Below are 19,838 nucleotides of genomic sequence, written 5' to 3' on the forward strand. Positions count from 1 at the left end.
AGGGTGGAAATGGAGTCCACACTACAATGTGTGTAAAAAAAAAACACTGCAATGACAAAAATTGGGTTGCATTCAAAATGTGGGAGATAGGTGAATATTTGTTTTTTGGCAATTAAATGAGCTAATAATTAAAAATAACTGGCTTTGTTTTCAGTGCCAGTTTAATTTTACATTAGATAACAGTTTATCTAACATAAACTACTGAAAACTGTTTGGGGTCAGTCAGGAATACTTTTATTAAGACATATTTGATCCACACTGATTAAAAAAAAAAACAGTAAAGACGTTTATGATAATACAAAAGATGTCTATTTCAAAGAAATGCCGTTCTTTTGAAATTGAACAAAATCTACTCAGCTGTTTTTAACATAATAGTAATAAATGTTTTTTGAGCAGCAAATCAGAATATTACAACTATTTCTGAAGGATCATGTGACTGGAGTAACGCTGCTGAAATTCAGATTTGAAATCACAGGAATAAATTACATTTTAAAATATATTAAAAAAGAAAACAGTTATTTTAAATAGTAAAAATATTTCAAAATTGTACTGTTTTCACTGTACTTGTCACGGTTCATGTATCCGCTGTCTTCTCAGGTCTTGTGATTTGTTCGTTTGTCATGTGATTGTCACGCTCGCTCAGCTGAGTTGCCAATCAGCCAGCCACAGGTGTCCCTCATCACCACTGCCTATTTATACTCACAGCATTCTCTCTCCCTCGTCTGATAGTTTTCCCGGATCCCTCGTTGTGTTGGTTCGTCTTGCTCTGTCTGGTTCGAGTGTTTGGATTGTTCTGTCGTGGATGTTGTCGCTGTCTTCGTGTTTCACTGGATTCACCACAGCACTCATCGGACTCTCTCACCACCATCACCAGCCATCTAACCCCTGTGTCACCCAGCTGAGAGATCGCACCATCATCACTCTGTTTGTATTATCTTCAATAAACTGTCATTTCACTTCATCCTGCATTTGCTTCCTCATCTTTATTCGCACGTCACAGAACTATCAGACCACCAATGGAAGCAGCAGGCACCACCCCGCCCACTCTGGAGGATTACATGCGGGATTGTATCTCTCGGCTGGAGAAACAGGAGAAGGGCTCTGAGGATTCCGGTCAGGCCATCAGAGCTCTTGTGACACGGGTGTCTGAGCTCACCCAGCGTATGCGTCAATTGCAACTTCCCGCTGCGCTCGCCACACCACCCACGCCGCCCGCCCCTCTCGCTGCAGTCGGAACATCTGCTCTCGCTACCCAGCCAGAGCCCCGCCTTCCCCCGCCGGAGGTCTATAGTGGTGAGCCGAACCAATGCCGAGCCTTCCTCACTAAATGCTCCATGCATTTCACCTTACAGCCGCGTACTTTTTGTAGTGAGGAGGGCAAGGTGGCGTTCGTGCTCACCCTATTGACGGGGAGGGCGGCACTTTGGGGCTCGGCGGTGTGGGAGAACCAAGACCCTTGTTGTGCCTCGTTCGCCACACTCGCCGCCGAAATGAAAAGGGTGTTTGACCGCGCGGTCTCAGGAAGGGAGGCCGCGCGGATGTTGGCGGAGCTCCGACAGGGGGGGAGTTCCGTCTCTGATTATTCCATCCAGTTTCGCACCCTGGCGGCGGAGTGTAATTGGAACGAGGAAGCGCAGTGGGATATGTTCCTGCATGGGTTGGCTGATCGAGTTCAGAAGGAGATCTACGCCCTGGATCTACCCGCCAACCTTAATGGACTTATCGACCTTGCACTGCGGGTAGACTCTCGACTCTCCCGAGCCGAGCGACGGGGATTTTCCGCTCGGCTCCCCCCTGGGGAGGGAATGTCAACTCGAGCCAGCGGCAGAGAACCGATCAGCCACACCGACGAACCCGAGCCCATGCAGGTGGGTAGAGCTCGGCTTTCCCGGGAGGAGAAGGAGAGGCGGAGGTCCCAGGGCCTTTGTCTGTACTGTGGCGCGGCAGGACATTTCGCTTTCAACTGCCCGGTAAAAGGCCCAGCCCGGCAGTAAATCTGAGGCTACTGTCGGGTGGGATCTCTGCTGAGAAGACCTCATCCACCTCGACCTCCACGCTCCTTCCGGTAAGGTTAAGATGGCAAACACAGGATCACATCTGCACTGCACTGTTGGACTCCGGGGCCGAAGGTAATTTCATGGACTATTCTTTTGCTCGTGCTAATCATGTTCCCCTCCATCCCCTCACCAACAGCATCGCAGTCCACGCCCTCAACGGTCAGCTACTTCCCCGGATCACCCTCACCACAGAACCCATCACTCTCACTGTGTCTGGCAATCACAGTGAGAGTATCCCCTTTTTCATCCTGGACTCCCCCCATGCACCTGTTGTCCTTGGACACCCGTGGCTCATAAAACATAACCCCAAGGTTGATTGGCAGCTCCAGTCTGTGTCTGAGTGGAGCGTTAAATGTCATGAGTCTTGTCTGGTCTCTGCTTGTCCGTCTGTCTCTGTTTCTATGTTTCAGGAGAAGGTGGTGGATCTGTGTAACGTGCCCTCTGAGTATCTCGACCTGAAGGAAGTGTTCAGTAAGTCTCGGGCTGCTTCTCTCCCTCCTCATCGTCCCTATGACTGTGCTATAGAGTTATTGCCAGGTACGTCTCCGCCCAAGGGCAAACTTTATTCACTCTCGGTTCCAGAGAGGGAGGCTATGGAGAAATATATTTCTGATTCTCTAGCAGCCGGGTTCATTCGACCCTCCTCTTCACCAGCGGGGGCGGGATTCTTTTTTGTGGGGAAGAAAGACGGATCTCTGCGACCTTGCATTGATTACCGAGGGCTGAATAATATCACGGTTAAGAACACCTACCCTTTGCCATTGATATCTTCAGCCTTCGAGAGGTTGCAGGGAGCGTCGGTCTTCACTAAATTGGATTTAAGAAACGCATATCATTTGGTCCGCATCAGGAGGGGAGATGAATGGAAGACCGCCTTTAATACCCCCAGGGGGCACTTTGAATACTTGGTCATGCCCTTCGGCTTGTCCAACTCCCCAGGGGTCTTTCAAGCACTCGTCAATGACGTTCTGCGAGACATGGTCGATCAGTTCATATATGTCTACCTGGATGACATATTGATTTTTTCTTCGTCTCTCCAGGAACATGTGCAGCAGGTACGACGAGTGCTTCAGAGGCTGTTAGAGAATGGGCTTTTTGTCAAGGCGGAGAAATGCGTTTTTCATGCACAGTCTGTTCCTTTTCTAGGGTACATCTTGTCGCCTGAGGGGGTGCGCGTGGATCCAGAGAAGGTAAAGGCTGTGGTAGATTGGCCAACCCCAGATTCCCGCAAGGCCCTGCAGAGGTTCCTTGGGTTCGCCAATTTTTACCGACGCTTTGTTCGTAATTACAGCCAGCTAGCCGCACCTCTGACTGCCTTAACCTCTTCCAAGACGACGTTCAGGTGGTCAGACGCAGCTAATGCTGCGTTTGCCAAACTGAAAGGCCGCTTCGTTTCGGCTCCCATCTTAATTACCCCTGATCCATCACGTCAGTTTGTGGTGGAGGTTGACGCATCAGAGGTGGGGGTTGGCGCGGTCCTGTCCCAGCGCTCAACCACGGACGACAAAATGCATCCTTGCGCGTTTTACTCTCATCGTTTATCCCCTGCAGAATCGAATTATGATATTGGTAATCGAGAGTTGTTGGCAGTCAAGTTGGCATTAGAAGAATGGCGTCATTGGCTTGAGGGGTCGGGGGTACCTTTCATTGTATGGACCGATCACAAAAACCTCGAATACATTAGAACGGCTAAAAGATTGAACTCTAGGCAGGCTCGGTGGGCTCTGTTTTTCGGACGTTTTGATTTTACTCTCTCGTACCGCCCGGGTTCCAAAAACGTTAAACCCGATTCTTTGTCGCGTATTTTTGACCATTCCGATCGCCCGTCCACTCCCGAGAGTATTTTTCCTGAGACGCTTATCGTTTCAACTCTCACATGGGAGGTCGAATCGAAGGTAAAAACAGCCTTAGAAGGGGTAACGCCTCCGCCCGCTTGCCCACCGAATCGGTTATTTGTGCCAGAGGAATTACGGTCCGAGGTTATTCAGTGGGGACATTGTTCTAATGTAGCATGTCATCCAGGAGTCAATCGAACCTTACATTTGGTCAAGCAACGATTTTGGTGGCCCCTTATGGCTCGTGACGTTCGCAGTTTTGTTTTGGCTTGCTCGGTTTGTGCTATTGGTAAGACTTCTAATAGACCTCCAGATGGGCTCCTTCAACCGCTGCCGGTACCTTCGAGACCCTGGTCCCATATTGCGCTAGATTTTGTTACCGCCCTCCCGCCCTCCCAGGGCAACACGGTAGTTTTGACCGTGGTGGACCGGTTCTCGAAGGCTGCCCACTTTATTCCCTTGCCCAAATTACCCTCAGCCAAGGAAACAGCGGTGACTGTGGTGGATCACGTCTTTCGGTTACATGGCCTCCCGACAGACGTGGTCTCCGACAGGGGACCCCAGTTTGTGTCCAAATTTTGGCAAGAATTTTGTAAATTACTGGGGGCTACTGTTAGTCTATCTTCAGGGTTCCATCCACAAACCAATGGTCAAACCGAGAGAGCCAACCAAGATCTGGAAAGGGCGTTACGTTGCGTGGTCTCCAGAAATCCTTCCTCCTGGAGCCAACAACTCTCGATGGTGGAGTATGCCCACAATTCATTACCAGTATCATCCACGGGCCTATCTCCGTTTCAGTGTAGCTTAGGTTACCAGCCACCTATTTTTCCTAGTCTGGAATCCGAAGTCGCGGTCCCCTCTGCTCACGCCTTCGTCCAGAGGTGCCATCACACCTGGACTAGAGCCCGTGAGGCTCTACTCCGGGTGGGAGCGCGCACCAAGGCCAAGGCCGATCGCCACCGGTCAAAGCCTCCCGTATACGTCGTCGGTTCTAAAGTGTGGCTTTCTACTAAGAACATTCCGCTCCGCTCCGTTTCTAATAAGCTTGCTCCCAAATTTATTGGCCCGTTTCCTGTCACCAAGATCATTAGTCCGGTGGCAGTCCGCCTCAAACTTCCTCCAGTATACAGGAGAATTCATCCCGTCTTTCATGTCTCCAAAATTAAGCCAGTGTTTTTTGCACGTATTAATCCGCCAGCCCCGGTTCCCCCACCGCCGCGACTCGTAGACGGGGAACCAACCTATTCGGTTAATCGCATTCTGGACTCTAGGCGGAGGGGACGAGGATTTCAGTACTTGGTGGACTGGGAAGGTTACGGTCCGGAGGAGAGAAGTTGGGTGCCTGCCAGAGACATCCTGGATCACTCTCTTATCGATGATTTCAATCGACAGGTTGCAGAATCTGGGAACGTCAGGAGACGTTCCTAGAGGAAGGGGTACTGTCACGGTTCATGTATCCGCTGTCTTCTCAGGTCTTGTGATTTGTTCGTTTGTCATGTGATTGTCACGCTCGCTCAGCTGAGTTGCCAATCAGCCAGCCACAGGTGTCCCTCATCACCACTGCCTATTTATACTCACAGCATTCTCTCTCCCTCGTCTGATAGTTTTCCCGGATCCCTCGTTGTGTTGGTTCGTCTTGCTCTGTCTGGTTCGAGTGTTTGGATTGTTCTGTCGTGGATGTTGTCGCTGTCTTCGTGTTTCACTGGATTCACCACAGCACTCATCGGACTCTCTCACCACCATCACCAGCCATCTAACCCCTGTGTCACCCAGCTGAGAGATCGCACCATCATCACTCTGTTTGTATTATCTTCAATAAACTGTCATTTCACTTCATCCTGCATTTGCTTCCTCATCTTTATTCGCACGTCACAGTACTTTGTAATAAATAAATGCAGGCTTGGTAAGCAGAAAAGACTTCTTTAAAAACATTAAACATCTAACTTTAACTGGTAGTCTAGTTTTCACAAAAATATTAAACAGCACACAGTTATACAAAGTTATACAGTTAGTTTAAATTGTAATAATATTAGTATATTAAACTACTGTTATTACTTTTTAATCAAATAAATGCATAAAAAAACAATAATTATCATATAATTTGTGCCTCTAATGCGTTAAAAATGTAATGGAACGTCAAACTTTACTCTATTAGTGGAAAGTGGCATGAGCTCAGTGGGTTTATACCTCTATATTGTTCTAGACTGCTGAGTTATAATGAAGGCTGGGAAAAAATGACGGTTAAACAGCATGTGAGGTCTACTGCATCTGGAGAACAGGTGAAAACACACACATACTGCCATAAACACACATATATTCTGTATGAATATGAGAATGTTCATGACCTGACCTCATAAACTGACAATACAGTTCAACTTCTCACAGCGCGTAAATACAACAGTAAAATTTTAAAGACATTTTAAGACATTTTCCAAAAAAATTCACTAGATTTCCAGAGTTCCCTTTAATGAACGTATACTCAGTTAAGTGAATTCACAGAGCGTTAGACTAACTGCTGATCGTTCTATTCAACTTGCAATTAATTTACAAAACATCATATACGTCATGTGAAGCACCATAAAGCTGTGCGTTTTAACGATCTTCAGAAAGTCATGGCATACTGTCTTTCAGTAACTTAAAACCTCATACCTCGTTTTCCATTTCAACACACAGTATGTACCATTGTGTCGGTGCACACCTGGGGCTCATGTGGGCTCTTATTTGACAGTCCTCTGGGGAGCTCAGGTAACCCACTGGGTCATGAAGTGCACACCTGGTTATTCAGACCACTGATTTACTGCACATAACACACCTGAGCTCTCACATACAGTATATCTGTTCACATGAGTGGACAATGAAATCTGAGAACTGATACAGGGACTTAAATCAGACAGATGGGCAAATCTGTACAAAGTATAAATCACATCTGTTAGAAGATCAGATGTTGTGGGGTCAAAAAGGAGACAAAAACTACCTGATCTCATGACGAAAACATACCTGGGGAAACTTTTTTGCAAGATGAACACTGGAGGCAGTAAAACAGTGAGTACTTGTAATCTTTTTCATACACAGTTATGTTTGCAGCTCCATATGTTTCGATTTAGCAAACTTGCGGTAACTCCTTGGGTACAAATCCCGTGAAAAACATGACTCACGATGAAAGAGCTGATGAGATATCAAAAAAACAAGCTAAAACAGAATGCTTCCAATTGTGTTTTTACATTACGCTTGCTTTTGTTAATATTATCAGGTAGGTTTAGGTGTAGTGTGGATGGTACGTTACTTTAAAACATCAAAAAAGTTAGGAGCACCCTATCCTATGAATATTAAGAAACAACACAACTGCCAATTGAGCAGAACAGCCAGCACTCGGCCTGGCATTTCTTACTTGAAATTATATTTCACAATTTTGACTTTATAACTTGCAATTGTAAGTTTATATCTTAAAATTTTGACTTTATTTCTCAGAATTGTGAGTTTATATCTTACAATTCTGATTATTTCTCATAACTGCAACTTTGTATCTCACAGTTCTGACTTTATAACTTGCAATTGCAAGTTTATATCTTACAATTGTGAGAAAAAAGTCAGAACTTTGACTATTCTGGGAAAAAGTTAGAATTGTGAGTTTATATCTCGAAATTTTGACTATTTCTCTGAATTGTGACTATTTCTCATAATTGCGACTTTGTATCTTGTAGTTCTGACTTTATAACTTGCAATTGCGAGTTTATATCTTACAATTCTGAGAAAATAACTACACAACCTATTGTAGCCTACATACTAAGTTTACTGAAGTTTAATTGGTTATGTACACTGTAAAAAGTTTTTGCCAGTTTCAACTTAAAAACATAAGTTCAGCAGCTGCCTTAAGATTTTAAGTTAAATCAACTTAAAACTACTATTCATTTCAACTCACGACAATCAGATTAGTTAAAATGACTTGTACTTTTAAGTTGATTTAACTTATGAGTTGAAATTACTTGTACTTTAAAGTTGATTTAACTTAAAATGTTAATGCAGCTGCTTAACTTAAGTTTTTAAGTTGAAACCTTTTACAGTGTAATGTTGGAGAGAATGGCGAAGCTGTCACTGTATCAGCTCACAGCAGTCTGTGCAGTAGTAGGCTAGTGAAAGTTTTATAAAGAAAGGAAAACAAGTCGCACTCGCACATATGCTCATAAATATTGTTTGAGGTTGCACAGATTAAATTTTGGGATATGCAACCAAAACGGTTGCAATTTCAAGTCCTGTAACAGACATTTCAAGTCAGAACTACCCTAACACATACGAAACCAACGTCACAAAAAACGTACCATATGTATGTTCATCTGTTCCGAGGAAAAAAAACGAACAACCTTTTAGCGCCACTCAGTGAACATTTCACATTGAATATGTCACGAAACATACATGGCAGTACGTATTTCACATTAGGGGTGGGCGATATGGTAAAAATATCATATCACGATTTTTTCAAGAAATATCACGATTCACGATTTTATCACGATTCTTTGTCATGTTGGTTTTACTTTTTTACAAGTTGTCTGAGTAGTACAGCCAAATTAATTTTTCTATTTTAAAACCAAAACCTTACAAGGTAACAAAATATAAAATAAAAAGAATGGCAGATATTTAAGCCAAAGTGGGCGAAGACAAAAAATCTTTGTCATTATTTTCTTTGTTTTTAAAAAATAAGAACAAAGATAAGCTACATGTTACAAATACACATACTATACAAATAAAACAAACAGTGCTTTAATTTTCAGGTACAGTCCATGTATTTATCAGTAGCATTCAAGAAATTTAATTAACAAATATAAAAATAAAACACTATATACATTATATACATAAATTATACATAGAAGCAACATTTAAAGCAACTGTATTGAAGTTCTTCAGTCAAGAGCAGTGAGTGATTTTCCTTTGTGTTTTGTTTTATTAGTGTATCATCACCCAAAAATGACAATTCTGTCATCATTTACTCACTCTCGCATTTTTTTAAGCATAAAACATGCTGAACATAAAACTTATTTTGAATAATGTGGGTAACCAAACAGTTGCTGGGTCCCCAGTTACTTCCATATATTTTATTTATTTATTTTAAGTCAGTAGGGACCAGCTACTGTTACCCACATTCTTCAAAATATCTTCTTTTGTGTTAAGCACAAGAAAAAAAAATTAATAGAGATTTAGGACATGTGAGTGACAACATTTTTGGGTGTACTGTCCCTTTAATGACAATCGACAGCATGTTTAGCTCTGTCGCAGAGCTGCACGCATCTAGACGCGCATCCGTTTTTCTCTTAACTGTTTACTTTCACTTTAGACAACCGACTGTGTTTATATGTAATCCTTGCATGTTTTTGACAGTATAAGCAAATTAAACGCCAAAGATAGCTCAGTTTAGTAATCAGGTGCTGTTTGACAGGCTTTTAGCGCACGTGCTTCAGGTTTACGCGCTCATGAAGCGCATGCCAGAACAGCGCGCGGACCAAATGGCGTTATTTTACCGGCAAGACTTTGAAGCACATTCAAATAATGTACTTTTGTGATCGCGAATATGAATAATTGCAGTGTGAGTGAATGTACAGTATATTAAGACGGAGGCACACTGTAGCACGATACTACGATATTTATTCAAAAGCAGATCGTGGAGACATTTTAATCGTCCACGATCAAAAATCGTCATATCGCACACCCCTATTTCACATCTTGCAAAAATGAATCCCGCCTACAGAAATTCAAACCGTTGGTGGGTGGGGAGGGACGAGGTGGGTGATTAGCCTAAATTTAGCGATGTAGCATGGACAGCCGATTTTGAGATGCTTCAGCGAGCCTTGACTAAAGTGGCCGGTCGTCGTGTTGGAGCCGCGCCGTTGATGTGCAGTATAGAGGGTCGAAACATAAACACAAGCATTGACTAGAGTGACGATCATCGGTTGCTGCGTCGGAGCCGCACCATAGACGTTTGCGGTGTGTGGTAAGAGATTTAATAATTAATCAATAAAAGCCTCCTGTAGCGAACCAATGTTTTTTTGTAAGAAAAATATCCATATTTAAAACATAAGAATCACTTTAATCTAGCTTGTGCTAACAGTTGTCCACTGAACTTGCTTCTTTGGGAAGGGGCGTGGCAGGACTAAGCTGTTCGCCAATCGCAACGCAGTGGGACTGCTAATCAATCACAACACATTTAGTTTTTCAGAAGGCGGGCTTCATTAAACCCAGAACTAATCGAGCCATTTGTGCCAGGCTGGGGAGAAAGCTATTGTAATAACGTAAATTATGTGAAAAATAATGTGTTTTTTAAACCACCAAGCAGGAGAGCATGTTCTAGTGCACCCTAAAACAAAATAAAGACTTTGTAAAAGAGCATAATAGGACCCCTTTAAGTTAAAACAAGTTCATGTTGGTTTCATATGACAATTTTCCTACCTTTTTCTGGAAAAGTTTGAATTGTAAAAAGGTCAACCATCATGTAAAAACTAATAACATTTCCCCAGAGGCGGACAATAGACCTAGTGAAGTATTTTTACTTCACTCAAGTAAATTTAAAAAGTATCTGTAGTTTATCTTAGAAATTTTCTTTGGAAAACTTTACTTCACTACATTCCCAAGCATTATGTTTTACTTTTTACTGCACAACATTTCATAAAAAAAAGTTGTTGTTTGATTTACCTTTAATACTTAAGAACATTACAAATGTAGTACTTCCTTGTACTCAAGTAAATCTTTGAATTACTTTTACTTAAGTAAGAAAGTAACAGATTTGTAATGTAATTAAGTATTAAATGATATTTAATATGAAACGTAGTGCCGTAAAAAGTACAATATTATGCTTCGGAATGTTGTAAAGCAGTTTTCTAAAGTACAGACACTTAAAAATTACTTTTACAGCAGAGTAAAAACACTTCACTACTGTCTGCCTCTGCATTTCCTTATATCTCAAACATGTGTAAGTGTACAAATGTGTATCATTAGCTTCATAATGGTTTTTAAATATATTTTTCCAAGACAAATGTATTTTTTACAAATGCCATGAAATATTAATGAACAAATATAATTACCTCACACCACATGAGCCACACAGCATGACAGTTTACACATGAATGACTCTGCATTGTCAAATTACATACACATGATATATTGCTTTTTTCTCAAAAATGTGTCACTGAATTGCTTTTTTAATGTATTTTTTTAAAAAATATGAGTGTCATATCATGTATCCTGTGACATGAGAAAATAAAACGAAAAATATAACAGTTCACCAAAAAAATTAAATATTTAAATACTTTTTTTCTTTACTGCGCTCAATTAAAAACATTTCCAGCCGTGATGCATCTAAGTTTAAATACGTGTAGGAAGCTCACTGCACTTCTCATTTTGTGTTTCTCAAAGGACCGAATAAATGCTAATTAAGATGTTTTTCTCATTAGATCCTTTAACAGGTAAAACAAAAGTGTAACATTTTAATGAAAACTGCTTGACATCATGCAGTTGATCAGTACCTTCAAAAAAAGACAAATCTGAGCCATGAGCCTCTCTCATTTTGAGCAGCGTTCCTCCGTCTGTGCTGCTGGAGGCCAGCCAAACCAGCTCCCTCTGGAAGGATAACCAGGCTCAAATTTACTGCTTACTTCTAAAAACTGAGCAGACTTTGGTGGTGTCTTTTCGTGGACTTTTCTATACACTATTCCAAAAAAGCACAATCACACAGTCAGTATCAAGTACTTTCATGAATCTCACAGACTGTAAACTGTTTTCCGCATTCCAACATTTCTAAAAGGGGAAAGTATTATCTGCCAAAAAAAGGAAACTTTGGGGTAGACGATTTTGGGAAAATAACAGGAAGCTTTCTGTGGAGATTCAAAAATAGAAGAAAGATCATCAGTTTTACTCTAGTCCCAAGTGTACACTTGATCGCCTGCAGGTATTTAGGATTTTTCTGTAAAGTAATACGCTAGGGAAATCTCAAATGAATATGCAGGACCAACTTGAAAATATAACACATCAAATGCACGGCCCAGCAAAGAAGCTTGTTTCTAAAAATATGCCTCAAACTCCAAACAAGCTTTGCTTTGGTAGATAAAAGTGGAGAGAGGAGGGAAAAAAAGAGAGCGTGAGGAAGTGAGAGATAGGTAGAGGGAAAAAAAAAACTAAAATCAGATCAAGCACTATGATATGATATGATATGATATGTCAGCTTAAACTCTGATCGGCCACATGAAAGCCTCACTATCTCAGGGTATCTTTAAGTGGTCGTGCCCTCCGTCTGCAGGGTGCTATCAGCTAAATAAGGTTCACCAAAACAAATCTGAAGGCAAAAAGGAGATTGCGAAACATCACAGAACCCAGAAGGCTATGGTCTACCAATTTTAGACTTACTCTGTGGTTCTACCATATGTTAAATATTTCCCAAAGTTCCTTCAGAGGCTGAAACTGCGTGCGATCGGATTCTCACGATGTGGATTTGACGTGTTAAAATGTCTCCAGATGAATGATCATCAAGAAGGAAAAGGCCTAAAACACAATGAAGCCAAAATTGATCAGATTTACTTTCGTAATGCAGTCTCTCGGTCCTACCGTGAGCAGTTTAGTCAGAGGAAAGGAAAAAACTTTTGTTTTCAGATTTATCAAAATGTAACTTCTTTCTTTTGCTGCTGACATCACCTAGGCCGCATAGACTGTTAGCTAATGCTAATGCTTACCAATATCTACAAACCCTACATTTTTTTACTGAATACTGGAAAACATGCATAACATGTCATAACGTAAGTGAAATGGCATGCAAATGTTTCATGTATTTTCACAGTTATGCTCATTAAGGATGTTGCTGGCAATCTATAGGAGGCAGATTTTAATGATGTGCAGATGAGAAGTTGCCAAATATAGCTTAAAATATATGATAATGTGCACATGAACAGTCCTTAACAGCTGTATGCTTTTGCATCTCATCATTAAACTTTATATTTAAAAAACAACAAGAATAAGAACAACAACAGGGTCTTTCAGGGTCTCTTTAGTAATTTAGAAATGTTTTGTGTTGTAGTCTCTTAAAATATCAGATATAATGTCATGTGTGCTCCAACGCTCCAATAATGGCGTAATAATATTTATGAATTAGTAATTTAGGAAAAATACACCACCAGTCAAAAGTTTTTGAACAGTAAGATTTTTAATGTTTTAATGTTTCAAGTCTCTTCTGCTCACCAAGCCTGCATTTATTTGATCCAAAGTACAGCAAAAACAGTCACACTTTTAGATATTTTTACTATTTAAAATAACTCTTTTCTATTTGAATATATTTTCAAATGTAATTTATTCCTGTGATAAAAAGCTGCATTTTTAGCATCATTACTCCAGTCACATGATTCTTCAGAAATCATTTTAATATTCTGATTTGCTGCTCAACATTTATTTTTATTATTATTATTATTATTATTATTATTATTATTATTATTATGTTGAAAACAGCTGAGCAGAATTTGTTCAGGGTCCTTTGATGAATAGAAAGTTCAGATGAACAGCATTTATTTGAAATAGAAATCTTTTGTAACATTATAAATGTCTTTATCATCACTTTTGATCAGTTTAAAGCATCCTTGCTAAATGAAAATATTAATTTCTATCCAAAAAATAAATAAAAATTATACTCACTCCAAGCTTTTGAATGATACAGTGTATAATGTTACAAAAGCTTTTTATTTCAGACATATGCTGATCTTTGGATCTTTCTATTCATCAAAAATGTTTTAAATATTGACAATAATAATATTAATAATAAAATGTTTCTTGAACAGCAAATTAGCAAATTAGAATGATTTCTGAAGGATCATGTGACACTGAATGATGCTGAAAATTCAGCTTTGATCACAGGAATAAATTACATTTTTAAGTAAATTAAACTAGAAAGCAGTTGTTCTAAATAGTAAAAAAAATGTATTTTGGATCGAATAAATGTAGGCTTTTGACTGGTAGTGTATATCCTAAGAGTGTGTGAATATAATTTATAGAGATTACTTATTACTCACATATACTGTAATTATAATAAACTACTAATGTCATATGTACATTACATGCAGGCATTTTTTCCATGAATTAGAAGCCAACATGTGCACAAGTATATTTTTAAGAACTTTCTGCACTAACTTTTGACAAGATTTTTCCATTTATTTGCCATTCACACGCTATAATTACACATTTGTTTTGATTACGTAATTGAATTTAGCACAAAAGGTACACTGAGGGATTCATGAGCAAACAGCTAAATGCCCCATAATCCAGCTGTTCTCACACTTCCTCTGTTTACGGCTTTCGCCGCTAGTATTCTGTAACACTAGCTACTCCCACGGAGAGAGCCCAGGAACATCTGCATCTTGTACATAAAACATCTGGCATGGATGTTTCTGCATTCTGGACAAAAGAAGCACATCCATCTATGGGATTTATGCAGGGCTGGGGACTCTCACGTCGACGCATTCCTCCAGAGTACTGCAGACAGCGGCCTAATCTGTCTGCGGTATGCAGGCTCTGCTATGTCAACACACTGGCATGCCATGGAGAGAAACACCTATGGAACCATTAATCACTTCAGGACAATATCCTCCCTGTTTTTATCAGATGAGCTCTGACAAATACGGGCACAAAAAACATTCAGCTTCATCCAGACAGACTGACAGATGTTCCATTGCCTCATTACGGCAGGTACAAGCATTATTCATAAAACTGTATGGCCTTTAAAGAACAAATACTTGTATAAATTGTGAACTAACACACCTACACAGCACTGATTGACAACACTCCAGATTTAGAACTGCGAGTGAAACCCACATAAATCTGTGGACAGACATGTTCAACGAGCAAATTTACCCAGTGTTACATTTCTCTTTCATAAAAAAAAGTCTGTACACAGATGTGTTTCCAAAAGCACACCCACAACAGATGAGAATACCACATGCCTCTGGCAGACACACCGCTCTTTTTAGATGCTAAATTGGTCTTCAGTATGGATAAACAGCACTTGGACTGTTTCTATAATGCTCTTTTGGCTTTTACAGTAATAAATCACGACACTGTGACAGAATAATGTTTCAGAAAGTGCAATTATCAATTACTGCAGCTTTTGTACTGGTAATCTCATTTCAGATATTCATGTATTCACCGCATAATTCAACTTAAAAGTGAAGTAAATTGACTATAATTAAAATTGGTCTAAATCAAAGAGGCCAGAATACTGGTGCAAACTCTAAATGGTTCTTTAGTAGTTCGTGCTGTGAGGTTTTACTTCTATGTGTTATTCACACTTTCACTTCACTCAGCCCACCACCTCTGCACAAAGTTTCCCCTCTCGCTATCTCTCTGTTGGTTTCACTTGTCCCTCCCCCGGCTATGTATTCTTTTCACTGTAATGATTGCCTGTTGCAGAATTCAGCACTAAAAATGTAAAAACAGAGTTAGACAGACAGACAGAGAGAGACAGAAAGAAAGACAGACACACAGACAGAAAGAAAGAGAGATAGAAAGAAAGACAGAAAGACAGTCAGAAAGACAGACTGAAAGAAAGACAGATAGACAAAAAGTAAGAGAGACAGACAGACAGAAAGAAAGAGAGATAGAAAGACAGAAAGACGGACTGACAGTCAGAGAGACAGTGAAAAAGACCGATAGAAAGACAGATAGACAATCAGTAAGACAGACAGACAGACAGACAGAGGTAGAAATACATAGAGACAGAAAGACAGTCAGACAGACAGATAGAAAGAAAGACAGTCAGACAAACAGAAATACAGATAGAGAAAGACAGACAGACAAACAGTGAAACAGACTGATAGAAAGACAGATAGACAAACAGTAAGACAGACAGACAGACAGACAGAGATAGAAATACATAGAGACAGAAAGACTAAAAGACAGACAGATAGAAAGACAGTCAGACAAACAGAAATACAGATAGAGACAGACAGACAGACAAACAAACAGTAAGACAGACAGAGAGAGATAGAAATACATAGAGAGAGAGACAGAAAGACAAAAAGACAAACAGAAAGACAGATAGAGACAGACAGACAGATAAAAAGACGGCCATAGAGACAGAAAGACAGATAGATAGACAAAGAAAGACAGACATACAAACAGAGAGACAGAAAGATAGACATACAGACAGAGACAGAAATACATAGAGAGAGACAGAAAGACAAAAAGACAAACAGAAAGACAGATAGAGACAGACAGACAAACAAACAGTAAGACAGACAGAGAGAGATAGAAATACATAGAGAGAGAGACAGAAATACAAAAAGACAAACAGAAAGACAGATAGAGACAGACAGATAAAAAGACAGCTATAGAGACAGAAAGACAGATAGATAGACAAAGAAAGACAGACATACAAACAGAGAGACAGAAAGATAGACATACAGACAGAGATAGAAATACATAGAGAGAGACAGAAAGACAAAAAGACAAACAGAAAGACAGATAGAGACAGACAGATAGACAGATAAAAAGACGGCCATAGAGACAGAAAGATAGATAGATAGACAAAGAAAGACTGACAGAGAGACAGAAAGATAGACATACAGACAGAAAGTCCAATAGAGAGACAGACAGATATAAAGACAAGCATATAGAAGAGACAGATAGAGAGACAGATAGCTAAAAAGACAGACAGACAAATAGACAGATAGAGAGACAGATAGCTAGAAAGACAGACAGAAAGATATGGAGACAGATAGAAAGACAGATAGATAGAAAGGCAGATAGAGAGACAGACAGATAGATATATAGATAGAAAGACCGAAAGACAGCCATAGAGACAGAAGACAGATAGATAGACAAAGAAGTCTTTAAATAGTCTTTAGATAGAGAGAAAGACAGACAGACATACAAACAGAGAGACAGACAGACAGAAAGATAGCCATACAGATGAAGAGACAGACAGATATAAAGACAAAGAGACAGATAGAAAGACAGATAGCTAAAAAGACAGACAGAAAGATAGAAAGACAGATATACAGACAGATAGATAAAAAGAAGGCCATACAGACAGAAAGATGGATATAAACAGACAGATAGATACATCTAACATAACCAACCAATACACATAACTGTAAATATGTTGTAAATAATTTCAGTTCCTCAGTTTATAAATTAAATAACTAAACTTGATACACAACTTTTTACTATTCAACCTTCTTTTTTTAAATTATTTTAATTTTTTCTTATTCTAATGTCTGTCCTTCAATTTTACTTCTTCAAATGTTATTTCAATTAACTCAATTGTTCAAAATTACCATATGTTGTATATGTTCTCTATTCTTATGTATGCTTTGGCGATGCAAAATTGTGCTTTTGTCATGCCAATAAAGCTGTTTGAATTTAACTGAATTGAATAGATAGACAGACAGAAAAAAGACAGAGATAGCAAGACATACATACAGAAGTCTATAGATAGATGTAATCCAATGCAAAACTCAAAGCCATCTGATTTTCCTACATCACGAAAACTTTTGTTCAAAATATTCCATTTTCTAAGCTAATTCAGGGGATCAAAAAATTCTGATCACACCTACGTTAGATTCCATTCTGTTACTGTTTCCACAAACACACATACATACACACTGTTTGACAACATCCCTGTTTCATGACTTCCTTTGCCTAGGATTGTATATGCTGTCAGCACAGAAATATTGTTTCCGACACTGGCTTTACTAGAAGTGCACACAGGTGTTCTGAGTGGGAGTGTGTTTACGTCCATGAATGAGGCATCAGCACAGTCATACGTCTGTCATAACATGTTGTCTTGGCAATGGATACAGTTTATGTTTGGTTACAGCATGTTACGATGACATTCTATTTTGTGAAACAGCACAGCAAGAAAGGCCACTCGCAAAATCTGTCATCAACACTTAGTCACTTAATGTTACACCGGTGCTGTTTGCCCTAGAGGCAGCTGAATTTTTTTTTTTTTTTTTTTTTTTTTATAGTAATTGGTGTAATTGAGATTAACAGTTACATCGTAGCTGTTTTAAAGTTAGATCAAACTATTTGTGGCTTTGAGGCTTCACATGATGAGAATACTCACTGTTGAGGAATTGAAACCTGAAATTTTCAAAATGAAATGAAAAGTAAAGAAACAAGGAAGGAAAAGCAGTGAAGAGCCGCTGTAAAACATGAAGCAAAGCATAGAAATAAGATGTCACCCTTAGAAACAGACTGGCTAACACTTAAATAAGCATTTATTTACCATCAATGATTAGCACTGATAAAAATGTAGATGTGGTGCAACCTGTTTGAACTAACGGTCAAACTATAGAGTTTGTAAAATCAAAAATGAGAGAGAGAGACCTTATTTCAGGATGTACTGAAAACATGAGGGCAACTGCTTCACTCACACAACAAATCAATAAACAAGGTACAAGCACGACCAGCGCAAAAGCTTTTAACAACTTCCAAATGTCTTCCTGTAAAATTACACCACGGTGGCTTGATTTTATTGCTTCTTTGTGATGGCCTTCATCACAGTTGAGAGCTAAAGGTAATTAACACATACAAATCTGCGTCCTGAAGCAACCTGCAAATTGCTTGACAGCACTTTGAAAGCAGTGTTGCTATTGGGAATCGATGTACTGTGTTGCTTTGCAGTCTAGTCCGCACACAGAATAGTGAGTCCTGCGGATAAGAACAAACTCTGATAAGGGGGAATTGAAATTCTTGGCGAAAACAAAAACTCCCATAGTTCTCTTCAACGGTTCAGAGCTCTGAAACTGTTTACTCACGTCTTAATCTGAATTTGACTTGCAACTCCATGGTGGTTTTCGATTTCAGAAGTGGAAAAAGTCAACTCATCTGAATTTTTTAGAGCGTAAAACTGGCTGAGAAACATTCAAGTTCTCTCAGGAGGAGATCAGGTTTCCTCAGCTGGTTGACTGAAATTTGTCTCAGGAGGACACATGAATATGAGCTCCGGAAGACCAATACGTTAATAAAGTGACAGGAAACTTCAAGTGAGATGGAAATGCAATTGATATCAAAGTTTTGTAACTTTCTGAGGGGAAAAAAAATCTGTACATTCCTGTAAAATGATAAGCATCTTTATTCTAATATCATACACATCATGATATGATCATTACCAAGTTGTCACTTTTGCTTTACTAAAAGATGTATATTAAGACTGATTTATGTATGAAATAAGTATAATACACATTATTCAGCATACGTCCATCATAACAACACTACACGATGTTTATATCCCGCATATAGGAAGAATGTACACAATCAACAAAAGTAGATCTTCGCAAACACAACATGAACTCTGCTCAACTCACCTTATCGCTGGACAAGCAGACAGCTGCTGAAAGTGTCAGGAATATCCAAATGTTCCTCATTATTCCTCTTAAGAAGTCTTTTGCAAAGAAATCGAAGGATGGCACTCGTCTGCGCTCCTTAAACCAGCAGCTCTCTTCCTTCTTTTACAGCTGCACCTAAAACACAAACGCAAGATCCTTTTGAAGAGATATATGGCGTTTTGTTCCACCGGATCAAACTTCTCTTTTGTCTTTCCAAAAGGGAACTGCTGAGAGAGTCTTGATGCGATGTTCAAGTCTCAGGTCCATGTGAGGCAAGCGGCTCTGCTCGGAGGATGAGAGGAGAGAGAGAGAGGCAGACGGGGGAGGATTTTTGCGTCACAGTTGACGAATACTTGGACCAGTAAGAGGTTTTTGTCTCAAAACCTAGTAAACTAACAACATGAACACCATTTTGTCGGAATTTCCGGTCAGAATTTTGATAATGTGTGAATACTTGGCTTCGAGACAGACTTGAGCCAAATAAAGTGCGTCAGCGCTGTTAATTTAGCTGTGTTTTGGAACGTGGTAGCTGGTCCAAGTTAGTAGACAGCAGCTGTTTTTTTCTGACCCAGGAAAAAGCAGCTTGAGACTGGCATGAC

General features: G+C 39.8%; 1 protein-coding gene across 1 annotated transcript in view; it reads right to left on the reverse strand.

The window, feature by feature from the left end:
• The window catches only part of LOC141342699 (syndecan-2-A-like), a 47,770-nt gene extending 28,236 nt beyond the window's left edge, over positions 1–19,534 (reverse strand). Inside the window, exon 1 of the mRNA XM_073847204.1 lies at positions 19,219–19,534. Coding sequence (XP_073703305.1) covers positions 19,219–19,278 — 60 coding nt within the window. The 5' untranslated portion in view covers positions 19,279–19,534. The remainder of the gene's footprint in view (positions 1–19,218) is intronic.
• Positions 19,535–19,838: the final 304 nt, after the last annotated feature.

Source organism: Garra rufa, chromosome 9, assembly GCF_049309525.1.
Source record: "Garra rufa chromosome 9, GarRuf1.0, whole genome shotgun sequence".
Classification (NCBI taxonomy): Eukaryota; Metazoa; Chordata; class Actinopteri; order Cypriniformes; family Cyprinidae; genus Garra; species Garra rufa.